General features: G+C 47.4%; 1 protein-coding gene across 1 annotated transcript in view; it reads left to right on the top strand.

The window, feature by feature from the left end:
- The first annotated feature begins 350 nt into the window (after window positions 1-350).
- Window positions 351-25,512, top strand: part of dock9b (dedicator of cytokinesis 9b) — a 356,481-nt gene continuing 331,319 nt past the window's right edge. The window contains exon 1 of the mRNA XM_038819159.1: window positions 351-698. Within this exon, the coding sequence (XP_038675087.1) occupies window positions 573-698 (126 nt within the window). The 5' untranslated portion in view covers window positions 351-572. The remainder of the gene's footprint in view (window positions 699-25,512) is intronic.

Below are 25,512 nucleotides of genomic sequence, written 5' to 3'. Positions count from 1 at the left end.
ATTCTCCCTCTGTGTACCCGAACAGGCGCCGGAGTGTGGCGACTAGGGGATTTTCACAATAACTTCATTGCAGTGTTAATGTCAGCCTACTTGTGACACTAATAAAGATTCTTATTATTATAAATGAAGCCTGGGGTATGACCTTATGGACCATTGAAAGCAGCCAACTCCAACAGGGTGAATGAAGCGTGAGTCCAGAATGGTCAAGATGTGGCAATAACATTTATTTCTGCAACAACTTTGAAATGAAGTGATTTGTGTCGGGGCAGCCAGTGCATCGTCACATTTGAATGTTCACCTGGAGTGGATGGTGAGAGAGAGAGAGGGAGAGGGAGAGGGCAATAGAGATTACTCAGCAATCTCTGTGTGCTATTGAATAAGCAGCCTGTGTGCTGGAGGAGGGCAGAGTTACACACACACAGCAAGTGTGCCCTTCCTTGCAAAGGCAATTAAAGCATTCTGAGAAGGCCAGGAGAAGCCGAGTCAAGGAGAGAGCAGGAATGGGATCGAGGAGGATGTGAGCACTGCCGGAGGAGGAGGTGCAGAGTGAGGAGCCCCAGCCGCTGGGGGTGATGCTGGCCGAGTCCCCGCTCATGGCTCAGGAAACGCGGAGGTTCACCCGGGCTCTCAGCAAACCCGGCACCGCCGCCGAGCTCCGGCAGAGCGTCTCCGAGGTGGTCCGGACCTCGATCTTTGTGGTGAGTCTGCCCCGCTCCTCCTGTGCTGGGTGCGGGGAGCCGCCTCCCCCTCCCTCTCCCTGTCTGTGTCCATTTCATTGTCAGTACCCGGGGCCTGGCAACAGTGTAACCAGCTGCCAGAGTGTAACCTCCACACACACACACACTGCCAGAGGGAGGGCTGCTTTCTACATTACACACTGTCTCTGAATGTGATCCAGGTTCTGGCTGTGTGGCTCTGTCTGTGTGGGTCTGTATCTGTGCCTGTGTCAGGGTCTGTGTGTGTCCCTGTACCTGTGCCTGTGTCAGGGTCTGTCTGTGTGGGTCTGTACCTGTGCCTGTGTCAGGGTCTGTGTGTGTGGGTCTGTACCTGTGCCTGTGTCAGGGTCTGTGTGTGTGGGTCTGTACCTGTGCCTGTGTCAGGGTCTGTGTGTGTGGGTCTGTACCTGTGCCTGTGTCAGGGTCTGTCTGTGTGGCTCTGTCTGTGTGGGTCTGTATCTGTGCCTGTGTCAGGGTCTGTGTGTGTCCCTGTGTCAGGGTCTGTCTGTGTGGCTCTGTCTGTGTGGGTCTGTATCTGTGCCTGTGTCAGGGTCTGTCTGTGTGGCTCTGTCTGTGTGGGTCTGTATCTGTGCCTGTGTCAGGGTCTGTCTGTGTGGGTCTGTATCTGTGCCTGTGTCAAGGTCTGTCTGTGTGGCTCTGTCTGTGTGGGTCTGTATCTGTGCCTGTGTCAGGGTCTGTGTGTGTGCCTGTGTCAGGGTCTGTCTGTGTGGCTCTGTCTGTGTGGGTCTGTATCTGTGCCTGTGTCAGGGTCTGTGTGTGTCCCTGTGCCTGTGTCAGGGTCTGTCTGTGTGCCTGTGTCAGGGTCTGTCTGTGTGGCTCTGTCTGTGTGGGTCTGTATCTGTGCCTGTGTCAGGGTCTGTGTGTGTCCCTGTGCCTGTGTCAAGGTCTGTCTGTGTGGGTCTGTATCTGTGCCTGTGTCAGGGTCTGTCTGTGGCTCTGTCTGTGTGGGTCTGTATCTGTGCCTGTGTCAGGGTCTGTCTGTGTGGGTCTGTATCTGTGCCTGTGTCAGGGTCTGTCTGTGTGGGTCTGTATCTGTGCCTGTGTCAGGGTCTGTCTGTGTGGGTCTGTATCTGTGCCTGTGTCAGGGTCTGTCTGTGTGGCTCTGTCTGTGTGGGTCTGTATCTGTGCCTGTGTCAGGGTCTGTCTGTGTGGCTCTGTCTGTGTGGGTCTGTATCTGTACCTGTGTCAGGGTCTGTCTGTGTGGCTCTGTCTGTGTGGGTCTGTATCTGTGCCTGTGTCAGGGTCTGTGTGTGTCCCTGTGCCTGTGTCAAGGTTTGTCTGTGTGGCTCTGTCTGTGTGGGTCTGTATCTGTGCCTGTGTCAGGGTCTGTGTGTGTGCCTGTGTCAGGGTCTGTCTGTGTGGGTCTGTATCTGTGCCTGTGTCAGGGTCTGTGTGTGTCCCTGTGCCTGTGTCAAGGTTTGTCTGTGTGGCTCTGTCTGTGTGGGTCTGTATCTGTGCCTGTGTCAGGGTCTGTGTGTGTGCCTGTGTCAGGGTCTGTCTTTGTGGCTCTGTATCTGTGCCTGTGTCAGGGTCTGTGTGTGTGCCTGTGTCAGGGTCTGTCTGTGTGGCTCTCCCTGTGTGGGTCTGTATCTGTGCCTGTGTCAGGGTCTGTCTGTGTGGGTCTGTATCTGTGCTTGTGTCAGGGTCTGTCTGTGTGGGTCTGTATCTGTGCCTGTGTCAGGGTCTGTGTGTGTCCCTGTGCCTGTGTCAAGGTCTGTATCTGTGCCTGTGTCAGGGTCTGTGTGTGTCCCTGTGCCTGTGTCAAGGTCTGTATCTGTGCCTGTGTCAGGGTCTGTGCGTGTGCCTGTGTCAAGGTCTGTCTGTGTGACTCTGTCTGTGTGGGTCTGTATCTGTGCCTGTGTCAAGGTTTGTCTGTGTGGGTCTGTATCTGTGCCTGTGTCAGGGTCTGTCTGTGTGGCTCTGTATTTGTGCCTGTGTCAGGGTCTGTGTGTATGGGTTTGTGTGTGTCTCTGAATGTGATCCAGGCTCTGTCTGTGTGGGGCTGTACCTGTGTCAGTGTCTGGCTCTGTCTGTGTGTGTCTCTGTGCCTGTGTTTGTTGATGTGTGTGGTTCTGGGTGTACGTGTCTGGGTCAGTTTGTCAGGCTCTAGGTGTGTGTATAGGTCTGTATGTGTCTATATATAGGTTAGCTGGATTCGCCATGCCAAATTGCCCCTTAGTGTTCAAAGGATGTGCAGGTGAGGTTAAAGGGTTATTGGGATAGGGTGAGGGAGTGGGCCTTCATAAGGTGTTCTTTCAGAGGATCAGGACAGACCCGATGGACCAAAAGGCCTCCTTCTCCATTATCAGAATCCTATGATTCTATGTCAGTGTGTACATGTCTGGTTCAGTATCTGTCAGGACCTGTGTGCGTGTCTGGGTCTATTTGTCTGCCTGGATCTATGTCTGTGTCAGTGTGTACATGTCTGGTTCAGCGTTTGTCAGGGCCCGTGTGTCTGCCTGCATCTATGTACATGTCAGAGTGTACATTTCTGGCTCAGTGTTTGTCAGGGTTTGTGTGAGTATGTGTACATCTAGATCTGTCTGAGGCTCTGTGTTTCTCTATGTATACACATGTGCAAAGGTGTAGATTATATGTTATATATTTATGTTTTATTTAATGTGATATATTTCTCAGATATATGTATTTATTTTCATCATATATATATTTCAAAATATTGGCCCATTCTACTCAATCTCCACATTGCAGTAAAAAGTTCACACCGTGAATAAAATAATGTTGCTGTTTTTTGTTAACATACCTGCTTAGTATATTTACAGTCAGTTTCAGAGATGTGGAAGATTCATACACTGATGAGTATCAATCACAGGAGCTGAGTTATAGAAACATTTTGTATACTTAATACATTTTCATAACTTTATATATGTTCCATGTATATTGTTTGCATATTAGACGATTATACATCTGTGTTTGCAAATGGTGAAATACTGTATTTGGGATGTAGTTAGTTGATTATTGTTTTGTTGCACTTTTAAGGCAGTTTTTAAGTTTTGTGATTAGTTGCTTAATTAGCTAATTGTGTGTGAGCAGAAACCTCCCCCCCCCCCCTTTTTTTTGTTGTTGTGGTAATGCTGCATATTTTGTAAAGGATCCGACAGCACAGAAAGAGGGCATTTGGCCCACTATGCTTGTGCCAGCTTTTGAAAGAGTGATCCAATTAATAGTTATCCAATTTGCTTTTGAAAGTTACTGTTGACTCTGCTGCCAGCGCCCTTTCAGACAATTCCAGATCAGGATAGCTCGCTGCGTAAAAACATTTATCTTTGGTCCTCCTCGTAAGAGTCAAGGTGGAGGTGCTGTGAAGATTGCGGTCCCAAAGAAGAGCCATATTGGACTTGAAACGTTAGCTCTTTCTCTCCATCCACAGGGGCTCCCTGACATTTTCCAGTACTTTCTGTTTTTGTTTTATCCTGTTAAGCCTGTTTGTTTGTGTAGAGTGGTATCATGCAAAGTGAAATGGTTTCCGAATTGAAATTTACGTCAGTGATATCCCATATTTCCTTCATTTGATGTTGAACTATTTGTATCTCTCAAAGCAAGCAATGCATCTGAAAAAAAAAATGGTTAAGACGCCCTTAATTCCTTTTCTGGTTGCTTGCATTGAAAGGTTTTGTACTTTGAGCATTTTTGACAATGTATTTGTTGATGTTCTTTCATTCTCCTGCCCAGCACCTTTGCAAGTGACAGCAGAGATGTGAAGTGTTGTAGTGACGTTCACCTTGCATTCCTGATCAAATCAAAATTCAAACCTTTGATTTGAATTCCTGTGTCGGCATGTTGTATATGTTCCAAAATGCTCTATTTTACCAAAGTTTATTTTAGGAATGTTCAATGCGCACTAAATAACATCTCTTAAAATAGAAGGAAACATCACACCGTGCTTCACAATAGTGTTAATAAACAAAATGTAGCCACTTCAGGAGAAATTAAAGTAAACAGAAAATATTGCAGATGCTAGGAATTTCTTTTTTGTTATTTATTTTATTTTTAAAATAAATTTAGAGTACCCAATTTTTATTTACAATTGAGGGGCAATTTAGCGTGGCGAATCCAACTAAGCTCCACATCTTTGGGTTGTGGGAGTGAGACCCACGCAGACACGGGGAGAATGTGCAAACTCCACACGGACAGTGACCCGGGGCCGGGATTGAACCTGGGACCTCGGCGCCGTGAGGCAGCAGTGCTAACCACTGTGCCATCGTGCTGCCCTGATGCTGAAAATTTCAAATAAATACAGAAAATTCTGGAAAAACTCAGCAGGTCTGTCAGCATCTGTGGAGAGAGAAACAGAGTTAACATTTCGAGTCCAAAATGATGACACTTCAGAGGAATTAACCTGCTTCAAAGAGGTAGGGTTTAGGGAGCATCTTAAAATAGGAGAGAGATGTAGAGGCTTTGAGATAGTTACACTGACAATGAAACTTAATGGTGGGCGGCACGGTGGCGCAGTGGTTGGCACTTCTGCCGACAGCACCGAAGACCCGGGTTCGATCCTGGCTCTGGGTCACTGTCCGTGTGGAGTTTGCACATTCTCCCCGCGTCTGTGTGGCCTTCGCCCCCACAACCCAAAGATGTGCAGGATAGGTGGATTGGCCATGCTAAATTGCCCCTTAATTGGAAAAAATGAATTGGATACTTAAGTGTGCTGCTGGGCATCACACTATTTCAGAACTAATTTGAACTCGCATTTTATGTTTCTACTTGAGATGTTGAACCATAGGATTGATATTTTTCTCAGTAACTTCATTGAAGCCTACTTGTGACAACAAGCGATTATTATTATACGGGTCAATAATGGAGTGTGCCTAACAAAACTGTGTAATATTCGTCAATATATGAACCCTACATATTTCTTTAGGGGACCTCTATTTCAGAGGACCTTTGAGAGTCTCATGCAGGCAAATGTCCTTCCCTAAAGGGGATATTAATGAACCAGTTGGGTTTTTAAGACAATCAACATATTAGAGTTTTAATTCCGGATTTTTATTAGATTCAAATTTCACCATCTGGCGTGGTGGGATTTGAACCCAGGTTGTCAGATCTTATCCTGGGTCTCTGGATCACCAGTCCAATGACAATGCCACCATCTCCAGGTATGTTTGCAATATTTGCAAATAAGAACCCTGTTTGCAATACAGGGTTGTCCTATGAAGAGTGATTGATTAGAATGGAAATGTATTCACTGGAGTTTAGAAGAATGAGAGGTGATCTCATAAAACGTTGGAGGGACCGTGATGCTGATATCAACCTGGCTGGAGAGTTTGGATTGGGGAGTCGGAGGGGGTCATAGTCTCAGGATAAAGAGTTGGCCACTTAGGACCGAGATGAAGAGCAATTTCTTCACTGAGAGGGTTGTGAATCTTTGGTGCTCTCTACCCCAAAGGACTATGCATATTCAGCATATTCTAGACTGAGATCGCTACGTTTTAGACACTAGGGGATTTGGGAATAGGGTGGGTGAGTGAACATAGAACATAGAACAGTACAGCACAGAACAGGCCCTTCGGCCCTCGATGTTGTGCCGAGCCATGATCACCCTACTCAAACCCACGTATCCACCCTATACCCGTAACCCAACAACCCCCCCCTTAACCTTACTTTTTTTTTAGGACACTATGGGCAATTTAGCATGGCCAATCCACCTAACCCGCACATCTTTGGACTGTGGGAGGAAACCGGAGCACCCGGAGGAAACCCACGCACACACGGGGAGGACGTGCATACTCCACACAGACAGTGACCCAGCCGGGAATCGAACCTGGGACCCTGGAGCTGTGAAGCATTTATGCTAACCACCATGCTACCGTGCTACCCTCAACCACAATCTTATTGAATGACGCAGCAGGCTTGAGGGGCCAATGGCCTATTCCTCCAGTGTCATATGTAATAATAATAATCTTATTGTCACAAGTATGAAGTTACTGTGAAAGACCCCTGTTCTGAATTGTCTATAATTAATAATCCAATTACTTCTAGAATGATACAGCACAGGTGGGGTCCAGTTGGCCCATCGATTCTGTGCTGGCTCTTTTGTTTGACCTATCCGATGCCCCATGCTCTTTCCCAATAGCTCTGTGGTTTTTCTTCCCCTTTTCAAGTACTTATCCAATTCCCTTTGGAAAGTTACGATTGAATCTGCTTCCACCGCCCTTTTGGGCTTGGCCTTCCAGGTCACAACAACTCGCTGTGTTTAAAAAACATTCTCCTCATCTCCCCCTCTCCCTCTTTGCCATTTACCTTAAGCCTGAGCCCTCTGGTTCACAACCTTTCAGCCAGGGGAAACTCTCCTTCACCCACAGTATTGCAGGTTTGGGAAGTTGTTGGCAATTTGCATTTATTTTAATAAAGAAAGTTGGTCTGGTTTCTCGCTCTGCTTCTACTTGAATGGATCACGCCTCCTTTCTGCATTGTAAATTTGGAGTGAATGTGCTTGTGAGCATTTTGAAAATAATGACATGTTTATTATACAATCCCCGATTTATTCATCCCAATATTCTGAAGTATGTAGCGAGGAATGGAGTTAGTTTGTGCTCTAATTCAAAATAATGACAATGATATTTGGAGCAGGTTTACTGGAGCAATGATAGGCATGCTGTTAATTTTGAATAGACACTTTTTCTTGTAACGTTAGAGTGAAAGTAATCAATTGCTAGGGGGGGGTGGGGCAGTGGCTTGGTGGTATTGCCACTAGATTAGTAATCCAGGGATCCAGGGCAATGCTACTGTAGATAATGACATTTGAATTCAATAAAAAAATCTGGAATTAACAGTCTAATGAAGACCCATGAAACTATTGCTGATTATTGTAAAGACCCACTTGGTTCACTAATGTCCTTCAGGGAAGGAAATCTGCCATCCTCACCCGGTCTGGGTAGCATGGTGGTTAGCATAAATGCTTCACAGCTCCAGGGTCCCAGGTTCGATTCCCGGCTGGGTCACTGTCTGTGTGGAGTCTGCACGTCCTCCCCGTGTGTGCGTGGGTTTCCTCCGGGTGCTCCGGTTTCCTCCCACAGTCCAAAGATGTGCGGGTTAGGTGGATTGGCCATGCTAAATTGCCCGTAGTGTCCTAATAAAAGTAAGGTTGGGGGGGGTTGTTGGGTTACGGGTATAGGGTGGATACGTGAGTTTGAGTAGGGTGATCATGGCTCGGCACAACATTGAGGGCCGAAGGGCCTGTTCTGTGCTGTACTGTTCTATTTTCTATGTTCTATGTTCTATGTACCAGACCCACACAGCGATGTGGTGACTCTTAACTGCCCCCCTCTGAAATGGCCGAGCAAGACACTCAGTTCAAGGGCAGTTAGGAATGGGCAACAAATGCTGGTCCAGCCAGCGACGCCCACATCCCAAGAATGAATAATTTTAAAAGAAATTACTGGGGACTATATTTGTAACATAGAGAGTGGTGAGCCTCTGCAATGCGGGCTGGCTGCCACTGACTCCTTACCTTTAACAGGGAGCTGACTGGGGCCTCGACTTGGGGCAGGGATTCTCGCACTTACATAGACATAGAATTTACAGTGCAGAAGGAGGCCATTCGGCCCATCGAGTCTGCACCGGCTCTTGGAAAGGGCACCCTACCCAAGGTCAACACCTCCACCCTATCCCCATAACCCAGTAACCCCACCCAACACTAAGGGCAATTTTGGACACTAAGGGCAATTTAGCATGGCCAATCCACCTAACCTGCACATCTTTGGACTGTGGGAGGAAACCGGAGCACCCGGAGGAAACCCACGCACACACGGGGAGGATGTGCAGACTCCGCACAGACAGTGACCCAAGCCGGAATCGAAGATGGGACCCTGGAGCTGTGAAGCGATTGTGCTATCCACAATGCTACCGTGCTGCACTTGTTTCTTGTCATCCTCTGAATTGGCTTTAATTGCGGGGTGGGGGCGAGTTGGAGATGAATTTCTCCTCATTGACCCTACTTTTTTTAAATGACCTCTCCCTGGAGAGCATGGCTGCAGGGGAGTGGGGGTGGCGGAGAGGTGGGAAGTGTCCAGTTACGGTGCTCTGGCTCCACAAGATGTGAGGCGATGACACCAAACCGCAGTAAGCTGCAGTGATAGGCAATGCGCTGATGGAAACAGGCTCAATACTAACTTTCCAAAGGGAATTGAATAGATCCTTGAAGAGGAAAAGCTGACAGGGTGTGGGGAAAGGACCAGCACTGGAATGATGGACCGAAGGACCACCTCCTCTGATGTTTGACCAGCTGGCCTTTGCCAGTCCCAGTTTTATTTCTGGTTCCAGAACTGAGTTTGGTGAACTTTCACTTCTGGGACTGAATTATTAAGCAGTATGAACATTATCGTGTCCTCGCTCTGCTATGGTGCCTGCCTCAACAAGCCCACAGTAGACAGAATATTCCTGGGAATCCGGAAAGGTTTCATAAGAATCACCTCACTAAGATGTTTAGATGATATTTGCCACCAATGGGGGGGTATTGTTCCTGTAGTTTGATATCTTCTGAGCTCTTCAGCGAGAATGGTGTTGAGGAAACCTTTCCATTTAAAGCTTTATAAACTTTGCAAGAGCCTAATAAATTTGTGCTCTGATTGAAGTAAAAAAAAGCTCTGGTATGAGAAACACGAATACAATAGAAATGTTTTGCTTTGGAAACACTGTACCATTAATCAAGTCTAAAAGGGTACAGACTGGTGCCAAAAAGATACCAGGAACCATGTCTTCACATATACACACACACACACATTCACTAACCTTTACCCCATGAATAAAATTAAATACTTTTAATACACACCGATTATTTCATGATGAGTTATAGAAAATGCTTAACCAGTCACACATTTATAGAACTGTCATCAGCCTCAAATGAAATACTTACACTTTGATTGGACGCAGAGGGAGCACAGGGCTCTCACAGTCAACGCTGTGTCCAATCAGCGCGCACCTCACTTCACTTATCCTTGCTTTGTGTGAGTATCATTTGAGTCAGGCCTGGAGGAAAGAAAAAACCTACGCGGACGGAATTTAGCAGGATCTGGCGACCATGTGCATGCTCAACGGTCAACAAGTGTCTTGTGGGCCGTACTCAACCCTGATTGGCTGAATTTGACCTCGGGCTGCAGGTTGCCCAAACTGCTTTAAGTGCTCAACGGGGTGATCCACTGAGATTAATACCTGGAATGGTCCTCAAAGTTTTACCAAGATAAAGGTGCGATGTAAATCCAAGTTCTTGCTGTCATTTGATGTTAGTCTTCTTTGGTCGGATGGGCTGAATGATGGGCTGAATACCTCTGCACTTATCTTTGGGATTCAAAATGTTTGTGGTGAAACCAATAACGAATGCTGAGGAGTGACAGAATATTCAAGGATTCCGTCTCGCCATGTGCCACAACTAATTTCATTCTGTGCTCAGGGAGGATTAAAAATCAATTTTTAAAAATAAATTTAGCGTACCCAATTCTTTATTTTCCAATGAAGGGGCAATTCAGCGTGGCCAATTCCCCTACCCGGCACATTGTTTTGGGTGGTGGGGTGAATCCCACGCAGACACGGGGGGAATGTAGCTTAAAATTCATGAAGAGAATGTTGAACGTATATTGTTAACTAATCACTGTTATAATAATAATTAATAATCTTTATTGTCACAATTGTCTTACATTGCAATGAAGTTACTGTGATAAGCCCCTAGTCGTCACACTCCGGCGCCTGTTCGGGTACACTGAGGGAGAATTCAGAATGTCCAATTCACCTAACAGCACATCTTTCGGGACTTGTGGGAGGAGACCGGAGCACCCGGAGGAAACTCACGCAGACACGGGGAGAACGCGCAGACTCCGCAAGGCAGTGACCCAGCCGGGAATCGAACCTGGGACCCTGGCGATGTGAAGCAACAGTGTTAATCATTGTGCTACCGTGCTGCCCAATGTAATATAGCGTAAAGGTAATTTACCTTTTATCCTTTTCTTGTTCTTTGCAAAATGGTGTGTACAGCTACATTCCCCCCGTGTCTGCTTGTGAGCTGACCTGCACCTTTGTAAAGTCAATTAACACTCAACTGGGCGATAAATGCCTCGCCTTTCATTCTAGCCACTGCTCTTATGGCGTTTCTGCGCATACTCGGGGCTTTGTGCAAAATCTTTTACATGCACTTTGTCTGCAGAAGTTTCAGCTTGTGCAGCAAGAACCACCGCTGGAACCAGCCTGCGTTGAGGGCGGGAACTGTGAGGTCAGGAACGGTGCAACTGTCGGCGAGCGAGCGAGCTGGACAGGGCTCAGGATGTTCAGGAAGGATTTCTCCCTTGGTTTCGGAATAGATTGCTGGCAACTGGATTGGGAGTGGCAGCATATGGGCAGAGTGATAAGGACAAAACAGTTCGGACAAGTATCTTTATTTCCCTGTTTTACAGGTTTTTCCTTCTGGGCGGCAGCTTATGGATTCTTCATAGAATTTACAGTGCAGAAGGAGGCCATTCGGCCCATCGAGTCTGCACCAGCCCTTACAAAGAGCAGCCGACTGAAGCCCATGTATCTACCCTATCCCCGTAACCCCCACGTAACCTTTTTTGGACACTGAGGGCAATTTATCACGGCCAATCCACCTAACCTGCACGTCTTTGGACCGTGGGAGGAAACCGGAGCACCCGGAGGAAACCCACGCAGACACGGGGAGAACGTGCAGACTCCGCACAGACAGTGACCCAAGCCGGGAATCGAACCTGGGATCCTGGACCTGTGAAGCAACTGTGCTAACCACTGTGCTACCGTGCCGCCTGAGATTCCTCGGAGGAATCTGCTTCTCGTATGGGAGGGGCCCGTATGTCGCTCATCTCTTACTGCCGAGGAAGACGACAGCCCTGGTGAGCGGTCTGTTGGTGGGAGTGTTGGCCCTGCTCTGGGTGTGTGCTCTCTCCCTTTACATCGAGTGCCTCGAGGAGGAGATCATCCACCATGAAGACTGCAGTGAGGACTGCAAATCAAAGAAGGACAAGAGAAAACCCGACAAGTAAAATTTGAATTCAATAAAAAATTGGGAAATAAAAGTCTAATGATGACCATTGTTGTAAAAACCCATCTGGGGGGGGGGGGGGGGGGGGGGCAGCATGGTGGCACACTGGTTAGCACTGCAGCCTCATGCCGCCGAGGTCCCAGGTTCGATTCCGGCTCTGGGTCACTGTCCGTGTGGAGTTTGCACATTGTCCCCGTGTTTGCGTGTGTTTCGCCCCCACAACCCAAAGATGTGCAGGGTAGGTGGATTGGCCTACGCTAAATTGCCCCTTAATTGGAAAAATGAATTGGGTACTCTAAATTTAAAAAAATAAATGTACTATGGGTGCACAGGATCAAAAGTTCCTACATTACAGCAACTGTCAACACGTCAAGTAGTTCATTGGCTGTACAACGCGTAGGGACATCCAACATCATAAAAGGCGTTATATAAATGCAAATTATTTCTTAATCACGGGATTAAAGGACAAAATAGTAATCTGAAGAGCATATGGTAGCAGGTTCCTTTTTATTTAGTTTCTAACTGGGGGCTGGTTTATCTCAGTTGACTGGACAGCTGGTTCATGATGCAGAGCGAGTGTGGGTTCAATTCTTGGATCAGCCAAGGTTATTCATGAAGGCTCTGCCCTCTCAACCTTGCCCCTCGCCTGAGGGGCTGGTTTAGCTCACTCAGCTAAATCGCTGGCTTTTAAAGCAGACCAAGCAGGCCAGCAGCACGGTTCGATTCCCGTACCAGCCTCCCCGGACAGGCGCCGGAATGTGGCGACTAGGGGCTTTTCACAGTAACTTCATTGAAGCCTACTCGTGACAATAAGTGATTTTCATTTCATTCATTCAGGTGTAGTGAGGTTAAATACCCACCAGTCAGCTCTCCCCCCCCCTCAAAGGGGAAAGCAGTCTATGGTCATCTGGGACGGGAGCGACTTTACTTACCTTATTTTGTTTCTGCGGCAGCTAGGAAAGGTCCGATCTGGGAGGTTAACCTTCGGCTACGCAGAGCAAAGGAGCCTCTGCATTCTGTGGCGGAGATGACAGAAACCTGTCGAGGTCTTTTCATTGCTAGTTCTAAAGATGTCTTTAAAGAAAACAAAATAAAATATTAAACCAGGTATCTGAAAAGATGATCAAATGCTTTGAATACTGATCAGAACCCACCTTAAAATAGAGCAGGACCAGGAGGAGGCTATCTGACTCTTCAAACGTGCTCAGTATCGGAGCACCATATAAACCACCTATGTCCCAGACCCCTTAATATCCTTGCCTAACAAAAATCCAGTGTTCTTACTTTCCGTAAGTTTTTAATTGAATCATGTCTGAAGTGCTTTTTTTAAATTTTGGGCAAATTGTTGACGCTGGGTTTTCTCCTGAGGGAATTTAAAAAAAAAATACACCTGACCTTTGATAAAGTTGATGCCTTTGAAACAAAAATACCTTTTTTATTTTCACCCCATTCAAGTGATGGTGGTTGTACCCAAACAGAACAACGAACAAAAGAACAAAGAAAAGTACAGCACAGGAACAGGCCTTTCGGCCCACCAAGCCTGTGCCGACCATGCTGCCCATCTAAACTAAAATATTCTACACTTCCTGGGTCCGTATCCCTCTATTCCCATCCTATTCATGTATTTGTCAAGATGCCCCTTAAATGTCACTATTGTCCCTGCTTCCACCACCTCCCCCGGCAGCGAGTTCCAGGCACCCACTACCCTCTGTGTAAAAAACCTGCCTCGTACATCTCCTCTAAACCTTGCCCCTCGCACCTTAAACCTATGCCCCCTTGTAATTGACCCCTCTAACCTGGGAAAAAGCCTCTGACTATCCACTCTGTCTATGCCCCTCATAATTTTGTAGACCTCTATCAGGTCGCCCCTCAACCTCCGTCGTTCCAGTGAGAACAAACCGAGTTTATTCAACCTCTCCTCATAGCTAATGCCCTTCATACCAGGCAACATCCTGGTAAATCCCTTCTGCACCCTCTCTAAAGCCTCCACATCCTCCTGGTAGTGTGGCGACCAGAATTGAACACTATACTCCAAGTGTGGCCTAACAGGCGCCGGAGTATGGCAACTAAGGGATTTTCACAGCAACTTTGTTGCCGTGTTAATGTAAGCCTACTTGTGACACTAATAAGGATTATTATTATTATAGCTTTACAGTCACACACCACTCAAAGCTTTAAATGCGACTGGTCTGAAAGCAGAGATTCTTGCTAAGGTAGTGCAAAAGCTAGGGCGGCACGTCACGCAGTGGTTAGCACTGCTGCCTCACGCGCTGAGGACCTGGGTTCGATCCTGGCCCCGGATCACTGTCCGTGTGGTTTGCACATTCTCCCCCGTGTCTGCGTGGGTCTCACCCCCCACAACCCAAAGATGTTAGGTGGATTGGCCATGCTAAATTGCCCGTAGTGTAAGGTTAATGGGGGGATTGTTGGGTTACGGGTATAGGGTGGATACGTGGGTTTGAGTAGGGTGATCATTGCTCGGCACAACATCGAGGGCTGAAGGGCCTGTTCTGTGCTGTACTGTTCTATGTTCTATGTGCAGGGTAGGTGGATTGGCAACGCTAAATTTCCCCTTAATTGGAAAAAAAGACTTGGGTACTCTTAAATTAATTTTTCATAAAAGTTGGTGCAAATGCTGCACCAAACACATTCGGAGTTGACCAGCCTGTAACCCTTTAATCGACAATTTGCCGCAAAGAACTGGTCTGAATTAACGTTATTTCTCTGCTTTTTTGGAGGCGGTTGAAGAGTTATTAAGTACGCTGCGTAGGTGTGAAATATTCAGGATTTCACCGTGGATGAGAGCCAGTGTGTGCAGTGCAGTACTGAGAGAGTGCTGCACTGTCAGGGGGGCAGCTTTTTGGGTGAGACATTAAACCAGAGTCCCTCAGGATGTAAAGGTGTGAACTCGGACACGATTTTGAAGAAGAGCCAAATGCCAAATTCATTGCTGAGAGTTTGCTATGTGTAAATTGAGAACCGCGTTTCCAACGTTACAGCAGCGACTACACTTCAAAAGTACTTCATTGATGGTAAAGTACTGTGGAGGCATCCCGAGGTCAATGCAACAATGCAACCTCTGTCTAATAGAAGCACAATTAAACACCTCTCTGTTAAGAATTGTTAGTTTTATGTTTGAACTTCTGTGCACAAAGCATAGTATCCAGAGCTGTGGGTGACACCATAATCTGGAAGAGTGTAGAGGAAGTAAGAGGGATAGTTACTTGTCAGACAGAACTTGAGCATTGCTGAAAAAGAAAGAAATACCGCCAAAGCTTTTCAGCTTGTACTCATTAGGACAAATGCAAGAATGCCAAATTTCAAAGGGGGCAACAATTAACACTGCTTGAGAAAAGAGTGCTGGAGAACGCACCAGGGAGTATTGTCCCTCACAGTTTTATAAATTGTTGCCCCTATGAAATTCGACAATCTTATATCAGATCAGATGAGTGCGATGAAAAAGCTTCAACAACACATCACTCTTTTCAGCGATAACTGAAAGGAACAGAGTTCTTCTATTTAACTACTTCTTAATGCACCTATTAAATTGCTGGGGCATTACCATTGAAGGCAGTCCATTCATGCTGTTGAATCGATCTCGCTGATACGACAGGGCAGATCCAGCAGTAAAAATAAGTTTTGCCTTTGAAACGTTTAATGTGCCTGTGCAGGTTATCGCAGAGACAACCCTTCTTGCCACTCGACACAGCGATCTGCCGGGGTCTTATAGCATGGGGCCAGAACGGTGAGATTGCAGCCCTGGCCTTCCACATCGCCAACTCTGGTTGGAGGTGAACCTCTGGGTCTCATCACACGACCCACGACCTACGACTGCCTCCGACGGTCAAATAGCCTTTCTGTCTCAACTCCAACACTTCTTGTAAATATAAAAAAATGTGTTCAAAGAAATTGTTTTAAAAAACCCACAATTTCTTTTAAATCCTGAGGATTTTTCTCCTGGGTTTTGCTTGCAACAGGTGTCCAAGAGATTAATCTCTATTTCCTGGAGACCCCAGGATTCCTGGGGGGGGGGGGGGGGGGGGGGGGGGGTTGGCAACCCCCTGTAAAGACCAGCTGACAGGAAAGTTGACTTTATTCCAGTGAACATTTCCTTTATAATTACTGCAGTTAGGGTGAGATTCAGTGAATAGACGGCCTGTTCTAGAAGGCTGTCCTTGCCTCTGATGATAAATGTTCCTGGTCATTAAAACTGCATTGTTATGGTCAATAGCACTTGTGCTATCTGAGTCAACCCTGCCGTATAAAGGGGCCGTTTGCAGCCTTGTTTAACAATTGTTCTGCTCTTGCTCACACTGAAAGCTGAACAGTCCATCCGTGTCTTTGCATTGTTGCCATGGAGGAGGGAGTGGGAAGACTCCATTCATTTCGGTAACCTTGAATGCTTCTGCATTGTCAGGCTGCAGCCGAAGGCAAATCCAGCGGATGTCACAATCCCTGTTCCCTAACCACCAGCTCCATCCCTCTTCCTGGCAACTAGCTGAGGCTGGAACCCACCGATCTCCCCTTGCTGCGTGGCGTCAGTCTCTCTGTCTCCCTCCCCCCCCCCCCCGATGCTCATTAAAGGCGTCGCATAAATGCAGTGTATTTGCACAGTTAGAAACATGAACAGCTTGATGTGTCTCTTTGCAGAGGCAGCAGAGATGCATGTTTTAAAAAAAAGAATGATCAAAACAGGAAATATGGGAAATACTCGGGTCTGGCAGCACCCGTAGAGAAAGAGAGAGAAGCACATTTAATGGCTGGAATTCTCCGGATCTTCGCTGGCGGCGGGATTCTCCGATCCCGCCAGCAGTGCGCTCCCCTCCCGCTGGATTCCCGACGGTGTGGGGTGGCTTCAGTGGGCATTTCCATTGACAGCAGCAGGAAGAGAGGATCCCGCCACAAGCGAATGGCGCGTCGCCTCCCGATGTCGGGAAACACGCGGCGGGGAGCACGAAGAATCCCGCCCAGTGTTTCGGCTGGATGACCTTAGCGGACAGGCGCCGGAATGTGGCGACTAGGGGTTTTAAGCACAGGGATGAGGGAGGGAAAGATGAAAAGGGAATGCCTGTGATAGGGTGGAAAGCAGGAGAGGTCACACAGGGTGATGGAGCCAATTGGACAATTGAAAAATTGTTGCACAAATTGGTTCATGGGGATGGTTGTGGGAGTGGGTTGTTAAATTAAACTAATAATCCAGAGAACGAGTTCAAATCTCGCCATTGCAGTTTGAGAATTTGAATTCAGTTTCGGACCAAATAAATTGTAAAATAAAAAATCTGGTGTTTGGTACAAATTGTCTTAAACCCCAGTTACTTCATTCATGTCTTTCTTCAAGAAGGAGAAGGGCCACCCTTACCTGGTCTGGGCCTATTGTGACTCCGGTGCCATTCCAACATGGTCAACTCTTAACTGCTTTCTGAAGTGGTCCAGCAAGACACTTAGATTCATCAAACTGCTACCACTGGTTAGTAAGCACCTTCTCAGGGTACCTTGGAGATGGGTAACAAACGCTGGCCTTGCCAGCCAAGCCTACATCCCAAGCGTCAAGGAACTTTAAAAGATTAGTGGGACTATTGCTCATTTGCAAAGTGCAGTGACAAAATGTGCCCCGAAAATCCATTAGCAATAGAAAACTAAGCAATTCAGTAAGTTTTAAATTGCTGGTGGTCAAGGATGAGAGTGGTCCTAGGGTGAATGTGCTAAATTGGGGGAAGGCTAGTTATAGCAATATCAGGCGGGAACTGAAGAACCTAGATTGGGGGCGGATGTTTGAGGGTAAATCAACATCTGACATCTGGGAGGCTTTCAAATGTCAGTTGAAAAGAATTCAGGACCAGCATGTTCCTGTGAGGAAGAAGGATAAATATGACAAATTTCATGATCCTTGGATAACGAGAAATATTGTAGGCCTCGTCAAAAAGAAAAATAAGGCATTTGTCAGGGCTAGAAGGCTGGGAACAGACGAAGCCTGTGTGGAATATAAGGAAAGTAGGAAGGAAGTTAAGCAACGACTCAGGAGGGCTAAAAGGGGTCACGAAAAGTCATTGGCAAATAGGGTTAAGGAGAATCCCAACACTTTTTACATGTACATAAAATCAAGAGGGTAGCCAGGGAAAGGGTTGGCCCACTGAAGGACAGGGGAGGGAATCGATGTATGGAGCCAGAGGAAATGGGTGAGGTACTAAATGAATACTTTGCATCAGTATTCACCAAAGAGAAGGAATTGGTGGATGTTGAGTCTGGAGAAGGGTGTGTAGATAGCCTGGGTCACATTGAGATCCAAAAAGACAATGTGTTGGGCGTCTTGAAAAATATTAAGGTAGATAAGTCCCCACGGCCTGAAGGGATCTACCCCAGAATACTGAAGGAGGTAAGAGAGGAAATTGCTGAGACCGTGACAGAAATCTTTGGATCCTCACTGTCTTCAGGTGATGTCCCGGAGGACCTGAGAATAGCCAATGTTGTTCCTTTGTTTAAGAAGGGTAGCAAGGATAATCCAGGGAACTACAGGCTGGTGAGCCTTACATCAGTGGTAGGGAAATTACTGGAGAGAATTCTTCGAGACAGGATTTACTCCCATTTGGAAGCAAGGGGTCGTATTAGCGAGAGGCAGCATGGTTTTATGAAGGGGAGGTCGTGTTTCACTAACTTGATAGAGTTTTTCGAGGAAGTCACAAAGATGATTGATGCAGGTAGGGCAGTGAATGTTGTGTATATATGGACTTCAGTAAGGCCTTTGACACGGTCCCTCCTGGCAGACTGGCACAAAAGGTGAAGTCACACGGGATCAGAGGTAAGCTGGCAAGGTGGAAACAGAACTGGCTAGGTCATAGAAGGCAGAGAGTAGCAATGGAAGGGGGCTTTTCTAATTGGAGCGCTGTGACTAGTGGTGTTCCGCAGGGATCAGTGCTGGGACCTTTGCTGCTCGTAGTACAGTACATATAAATGATTTGGAGGAAAATGTAACTGGTCTGATTAGTAAGTTTGCAGACGCCACAAAGGTTGGTGGAATTGCGGATAGCGATGAGGACTGTCAGAGGATACAGCAGGATTTAGATCGTTTGGAGACTTGGGCGGCGAGATGGCATTTGGAGTTTAATTCGGACAAATGTGACGTAATGCATTTTGGAAGGTCTAATGCAGGCAGGGAATATACAGTGAATGGTAGAATCCTCAAGAGTATTGATAGTCAGAGAGATCTTGGTGAACATGTCCACAGGTCACTGAAAGGGGCAACACAGGTGGAGAAGGTAGTCAAGAAGGCATACGGCATGCTTGCCTTCATTGGCCAGGGCGTTGAGTATAAGAATTGGCAAGTCATGTTGCAGCTGTATAGAACCTTAGTTTGGCCACACTTGGTGTATAGTGTTCAATTCTGGTCGCCACACTACCAGAAGGATGTGGAGGCTTTAGAAAGGGTGCAGAAGAGATTTACCAGGATGTTGCCTGGTATGGAGGGCATTAGCTACGAGGAAAGGTTGAATAAACTCGGTTTGTTCTCACTGGAACGACGGAGGTTGAGGGGCGACCTGATAGAGGTCTACAATACTATGAGTGGCATAGACAGAGTGGATAGTCAGAGGCTTTTCCCAGGGTAGAGGGGTCAATTACTAGGGGCATAGGTTTAAGGTGCGAGGGGCAAGGTTTAGAGGAGATGTGCGAGGCAAGTTTTTTACACAGAGGGTAGTGGGTGCCTGGAACTCGCTGCCGGAGGAGGTGGTGGAAGCAGGGACAACAGTGATGTTTAAGGGGCACCATGACAAATACATGAATAGGATGGGAATAGAGGGATACGGGCCACGGAGGTGTGGAAGATTTTAGTTCAGACGGGCAGCATGGTGGTGGCAGGCAGGAGGGCCGAAGGGCCTGTTCCTGTGCTGTACTTTTCCTTGTTCTTTGTTCGAAATATTCCTCTTGTCTACTTAAATGTTAAATTATGATCCACTTTGTTGTGCATTATACAGTAGTAAAGGCTAATTATTTTCAGCGTGCGGTTCTGTCGGACTTTGTCTTGTTGTTATCAGTTGCTAAGTTACGGTTAATGATACCGGTGTTCGTTTCATCGGGAGGGAAATCGCATCCTCTGACATCACCACAGTCAAAGTCTTTGTTTAGTTGCTAATTTATTAAAACGTGAAGAGTGTGTGTTTGTGAGTCTTTGGGAATGAACAATATTCTCTAACACCAATTAGGCAAAACTCAAAATCTTCATATCTGGCTGTCACTCTGTTTTCTTGTTGTTGGCCTGTACAGAAAGACAGAAACAGTGAAAAGTTACAGCACATAAGGAGGCCACTTGGCCCATTATCATTCATTGGGTGTCAGGTGAACATAATAATGACCGGCCAACAAGGTGCTTACTGTTACAGTCCGTCCAGTTAGCTGTGGCCATTCTCAATGCCAGGCCGAGCATCTCAGCCTGATCAGAGCCGGAATGTTACAGAGATTACTCTGGAGGCCATGTCCGTGTTGACCGAAAAGGAATTTAGTCTAATCCCACCTTCCAGTGGAGATCTATAACCCTGTAGGTTACGAATTTCATGTGCACATTCAAGTATTCCTTTTACATGTGATGAGGATTTCTACCATTACAACCCTTTCAGGCATTGGGTTCCCGATCACCGATCAACCTAGAGGCGAAGAAATTTCACCTCAACTTCCCTCTAACCCAGGGGTGGGCAACCTTTTCCGTGCAAGGGCCACATTCAGAAATTCACAATTTTAAAGGGCCGCATAGTATATTAAGTAAAATAATTACTTCACCCGGTTATGATTCTGGGCGCCTCATATAGAACACAGAACATAGAACAGTACAGCACAGAACAGGCCCTTTGGCCCTCGATGTTGTGCCGAGCAATGATCACCCTACTCAAGTCAACGTATCCACCCTATACCAGTAAGTAACCCAACAGCCCCCCCCCATTAACCTTTAAAAAAAAGAAAATAAAATTTTTTTTTTTTTTAAATGACTTGGTGGGCCGCATGCGGCCCGCGGGCCGTAGTTTGCCCACCCCTGCTCTAACCCTTCCATAAATCACTTCAAATCTCTGTACCCTGGATATTGACCTCTGCACCCTGGATATTGACCTCTGCACCCTGGATATTGACCTCTGCTTAGGGTAATGGTTTCTGTCTTGGGGTTGACTTTGTCCAGACCCTCTTAAATTAGTCTTAATTAAATCCACCCTTAGTCAGGGGCGGCACAGTGGCACAGTGGTTAGCACTGCTGCCTCACGGAACCGGGGACCCGAATTCGACCTGGATTCAATCCTGGCCCCGGGTCACTGTCCGTGTGGAGTTTGCACATTCTCCCCGTGTCCGCGTGGGTCTCACCCCCACAACCCGTAAAGATGTGAGGCTAGATGGATTGGCCATGCTAAAATAACCCCTTAATTAAAAAAAAGCCCTTAGTCGCTACTAGACCAAACAAAACAGTACTGGAATATTCAATTTTTCCTCATCGTTAAAATTCTCCAGTCATCGTAAATCTCTCCCTGTACCCTCACTAGTACGTTCACGCCTCTCCCTAAAGTAGTGACTAGAACTGTGCACAGTACTTTAATTGTGGTATAACCTGTGATTTACACAGTTGCAGCATAACTTCGCTGCTTTACATTTTAGACCTTGGTTAATAAATGGAATGATCCCACATAACATCTTAACCACCTGATCTATCTATCGAACAAGGTATATTTTTTCTAAAGGTTTCCAGTTTGAATAATACTAACTTGGAGATTGCCTTTTAATTTTCCAACGTTGTATTAATTTTTTGAGACTAAAATGCTTTGGCAGGATTCCAGCACACCATCTTAAGGATTTCTACAAGTTTCTTTTGCGTGCCTGAAGCCAATTCAAAGATCAGGTTTAACAGGTTAGGGCGGTTTTGAGTCTCAATGTTCTTCTGGGTCAGAATGCTTGCTCACTTGTCACACAATAATTAAACATATCTATCGATCAAAGGCCTCTGGAGTTATGTCAGTGGGAGAATTTTAGGCAAAGGTTTTTATTAACACTGCTGCCTCACAGCGCCAGGGACCCGGATTCAAGTCTGGCCTTGGGTGACTCGTGGAGTCTGCACGTTTTCCCCGTGTCTCTGTGGGTTTCCTCCGGGTGCGCCGGTTTCTTCCCACAGTCCAAAGATATGCAGGTTTGGTGGGTCACAGGGATAGGGTGGGGCACTGGGCAGAGGTAGCTTGCTCTTTCAGAGGGTTTCTGCAGACTCCAATGGGCCGAATGGCCTCCTTGTGCTCTGTAGATATTCTATGGTATTAGTTCCATGTATGAACTACGTTTTTTAAATAAAATTAGAGTACCCGGTTCATTTTTTCCAATTAAGGGACAATTTAGCGTGGCCAATCCACCTGCCCTGCACATCTTTGGGTTGTGGGGGTGAAACTCACGCAGACACGGGGAGAACGTGCAAACTCCACACGGACAGTGACCCAGAGCGGGGATCGAACCTGGGACCTCCATGCTGTGAGGCAGCAGTGCTAACCACTGCGCCACCATGCTGCCCCTTGTATGAACTATGTTAATGTGTCGGTCAGAGTCGGGGCGGCACGGTGGCGCAGTGGTTAGCACTGCTGCCTCAGTGTTCAGGCCCCGGGTCACTGTCCGTGTGGAGTAAGCACATTCTCCCCGTATCTGCATGGGTTTCGCCCCCACAACCCAAAGATGGTATAGGGTGGATACGTGGGTTTGAGTAGGGTGATCATTGCTCGGCACAACATCGAGGGCCGAAGGGCCTGTTCTGTGCTGTACTGTTCTATGTTCTACGTTCTATGTGCAGGTTAGGTAGATTGGCCACGCTAAATTGCCCCTTAATTGGAACAAAACAATTGGGTACTCTAAATTTATTTTTTTTAAATGTGCCAGTCAGAGAGCTTTGGTGCTTGAAGATAACTCTGCATTATAGCAACTCTACAACTTGCATTTATATAACACCTGTTAATATTGTAAAATGCCCCAGATAACTGGATTGAAGCAGAGAGTGCAAAATCAAGAAAGTTGTGCTAAACATGATAGATCACTTGTCTGGTCTCTGCTGGAGTATTTTGTCCATTCCTGGGCCTCACTGTAGAAAGGATGTCGTAACCTTGGAGAGGCTGCAGAGGAGATTCACTGGAATGTTACTAGAGATGAAGGACTTAGTTACTGTGGAGGGCCTGGCGAAGTTGGGTTGTTCTCCTGCGAGGTGGAGGGCCTGGCGAAGTTGGGGGGGTTGTTCTCCTTCGAGCAGAGAAGGTTAAAGAGCCGTTTAATCAAGATGCTGAAAATCAAGAGGGCCTCTGATACAGTAAATAAGGAGAAATTTCTTCCAGGGGCAAGAGAGTTGGGAATCAGGTTTAAGGTAATTTGCAAGGGAACTAAGGTGGAGATGAGTGTTCCTTCGGAAAGCAAAGTATTAGGGCAGGACGGTGGAGCGGTGGTTAGCACTGCTGCCTCACGGCGCCGAGGTCCCAGGTTCGATCCCGGCTCTAGGTCACTGTCCGTGTGGAGTTTGCACATTCCCCCCGTGTCTGCGTGGGTTTCACCCCCACAACCCAAAGTTGTGCAGGGTAGGTGAATTGGCCATGCTAAATTGCCCCTTAATTGGAAAAAAATAATTGGGTACTCTAAATTTACAAAAAAAAGACAAAAAAAAGAAAGCAAAGTATTGTACACACCCCTGTCTGCATCAGTGGTAGCCATGATGTGGAGATGCCGGCGTTGGACTGGGGTGAGCACAGTAAGAAGTCTTACAACAGCATGTTAAAGTCCAACAGGTTTGTTTCAAACACGAGTTTTCGGAGCACAGCGCCTCCCTCAGGTGAATGGAGAGGTAGGTTCCAGAAACATTTATGTAGACAAAGTCAGAGATGCCAGACAATGCTTGGAATGCAAGCATTTGCGGGTAATCAAATCTTTACAGATCCAAAGATAGGGGTAATCCCAGGTTAAAGAGGTGTGAATTGTCTCAAGCCAGGACAGTTGGTAAGATTTTGCAAGTCCAGGCCAGATGGTGGGAGGTGAATGTAATGCGACATGAATCCAAGATCCCGGTTGAGGCCGCACTCATACTTCAAATAATTGCCGGGCTACGGGGTAAGTGCAGACGGAGAGGGATAGCTCTTTGAGAAAGCCTGGACGGACACGATGGGCTGAATGGCCTCCGACACGGTTTCATTCAATGGTGAGATGCTTGAGCAAATTATCAGGAAGTGGAATTGAAAATATTTTTTCCTCCATGCTCCAAAGAAAATTGCATCCTATTTATAATTGTTCATTTAGCCTTTGTTGGGAATGCAGGAAGCAAACATAGACCCATACTGGATTGGATTTATTTGGATTGTTCTGAGCTTGTGTTGGTGAAGAGAATTGTATCAAAGAATTCCGTAACACAATGTGATCTTCTTGTTCGACAAAAAAAATAAATATGTACTTTAGGTTTGCAACATGACTGACTGAGAGGATTTTCTTCATCCATGCTCAATGGTAAATTACCTGTGACGTTGCAACCATTTAGTGGTTTAAAAAAAATCTTTGGGATGGAATTCCAGAACTCTCCGAGATATCTGTGCTTCTCCAATTCTGGCCACTGAGCACTCCCAATTTTCCATTGTTCCAACATTGGCTGCCATCCCTTCAGTTACTTGTGTCCCAAGATCTGGGGGGCGATTCTTCAAAATGGAGCACAAGTGTTCTCGCTATCGTGAATGCCGTCGCGTTTCACGACGGCGCGAAATGGGCACGGGATCGACCAATTCTGTCCCCCATAGGGGGCCAGCACGGCGCTGGAGCGGTTCACCCTGCTCCAGCCTCCCTTCCCGGCGCCAAATGGCGCTGCGCCAACCTGCGCATGCACGGGGGGCTTCTTCAGCGCGCCGGCCCCAACTCAACATGGCGTTGGTGTTCAGGGGCCGGCCGCGCAGGAAAGTAGGCCCGGGGGGGGGGGGGGGGAGAGGCCGGCCCGCCAATCGGTGGGCCCCGATCGCGTGCCAGACCCGATCGGAGGCCCCCCTCGGTGAAGGATCGCTCCACAGGCCGCCCCACCCCGGCCTTTCCCGCAGAGTTCCCGCTGGCAGCGACCGGGGGTGAACGGCGCCGGCGGGACTGTGTTGTATCTGCGCGGCCCATCCAGGCCGGAGAATCGGCGGCCCCGCCAATTCCAGCGGCCCACGGCCAGCGCCGCGTCAAACACACCGGCGCAAATGGCGCCAATTCTCCGCACCTCGGAGAATCGCGCGCTGCCGTTGGGGCGCCGTGGCGCGGTTGCGGCGATTTTCCGGGCCGGCGCGGGGCTCGAGAGAATCACCCCCCCCCTGGAATCCTCTCCTGAACCCTCTCTGCCTCTCCATCTTTCTCTCCTCCTGCAGGACGCTCTATGAAACTTTTTTTTAATAAATTTAGATTACCCAATTATTTTTTCCAATTAAGGGGCAATTTAGCGTGGCCAATCCACCTACCCTGCACATTTTTGGGTTGTGGGGGCGAAACCCACGCAGACACGGGGAGAATGTGCAAACTCCACACGGGCAGTGATCCAGAGCCGGGATCGAACCTGGCACCTCAGCGCCGTGAGGCGGTTGTGCTAACCACTAGGCCACCGTGCTGCCTCACTCTATGAAACTTGCCCCTTCGGCTGAGATATTTAGGTCTCCACATCCTGATGCCGCCTCATGAGGCTCAGTGTTAATTATTGCCTGGTGACACTCCTTTGAAACCCCCTGGGATGGTTGACCAGGTTAACAGGGGAAAAACGTGATGCACTTGTTGAACAGTAACAACTATTTG

The sequence above is a fragment of the Scyliorhinus canicula genome, chromosome 14 (genome assembly GCF_902713615.1).
Source record: "Scyliorhinus canicula chromosome 14, sScyCan1.1, whole genome shotgun sequence".
NCBI classification, from domain to species: domain Eukaryota; kingdom Metazoa; phylum Chordata; class Chondrichthyes; order Carcharhiniformes; family Scyliorhinidae; genus Scyliorhinus; species Scyliorhinus canicula.
This window is presented reverse-complemented; position numbering and strand designations above follow the sequence as displayed.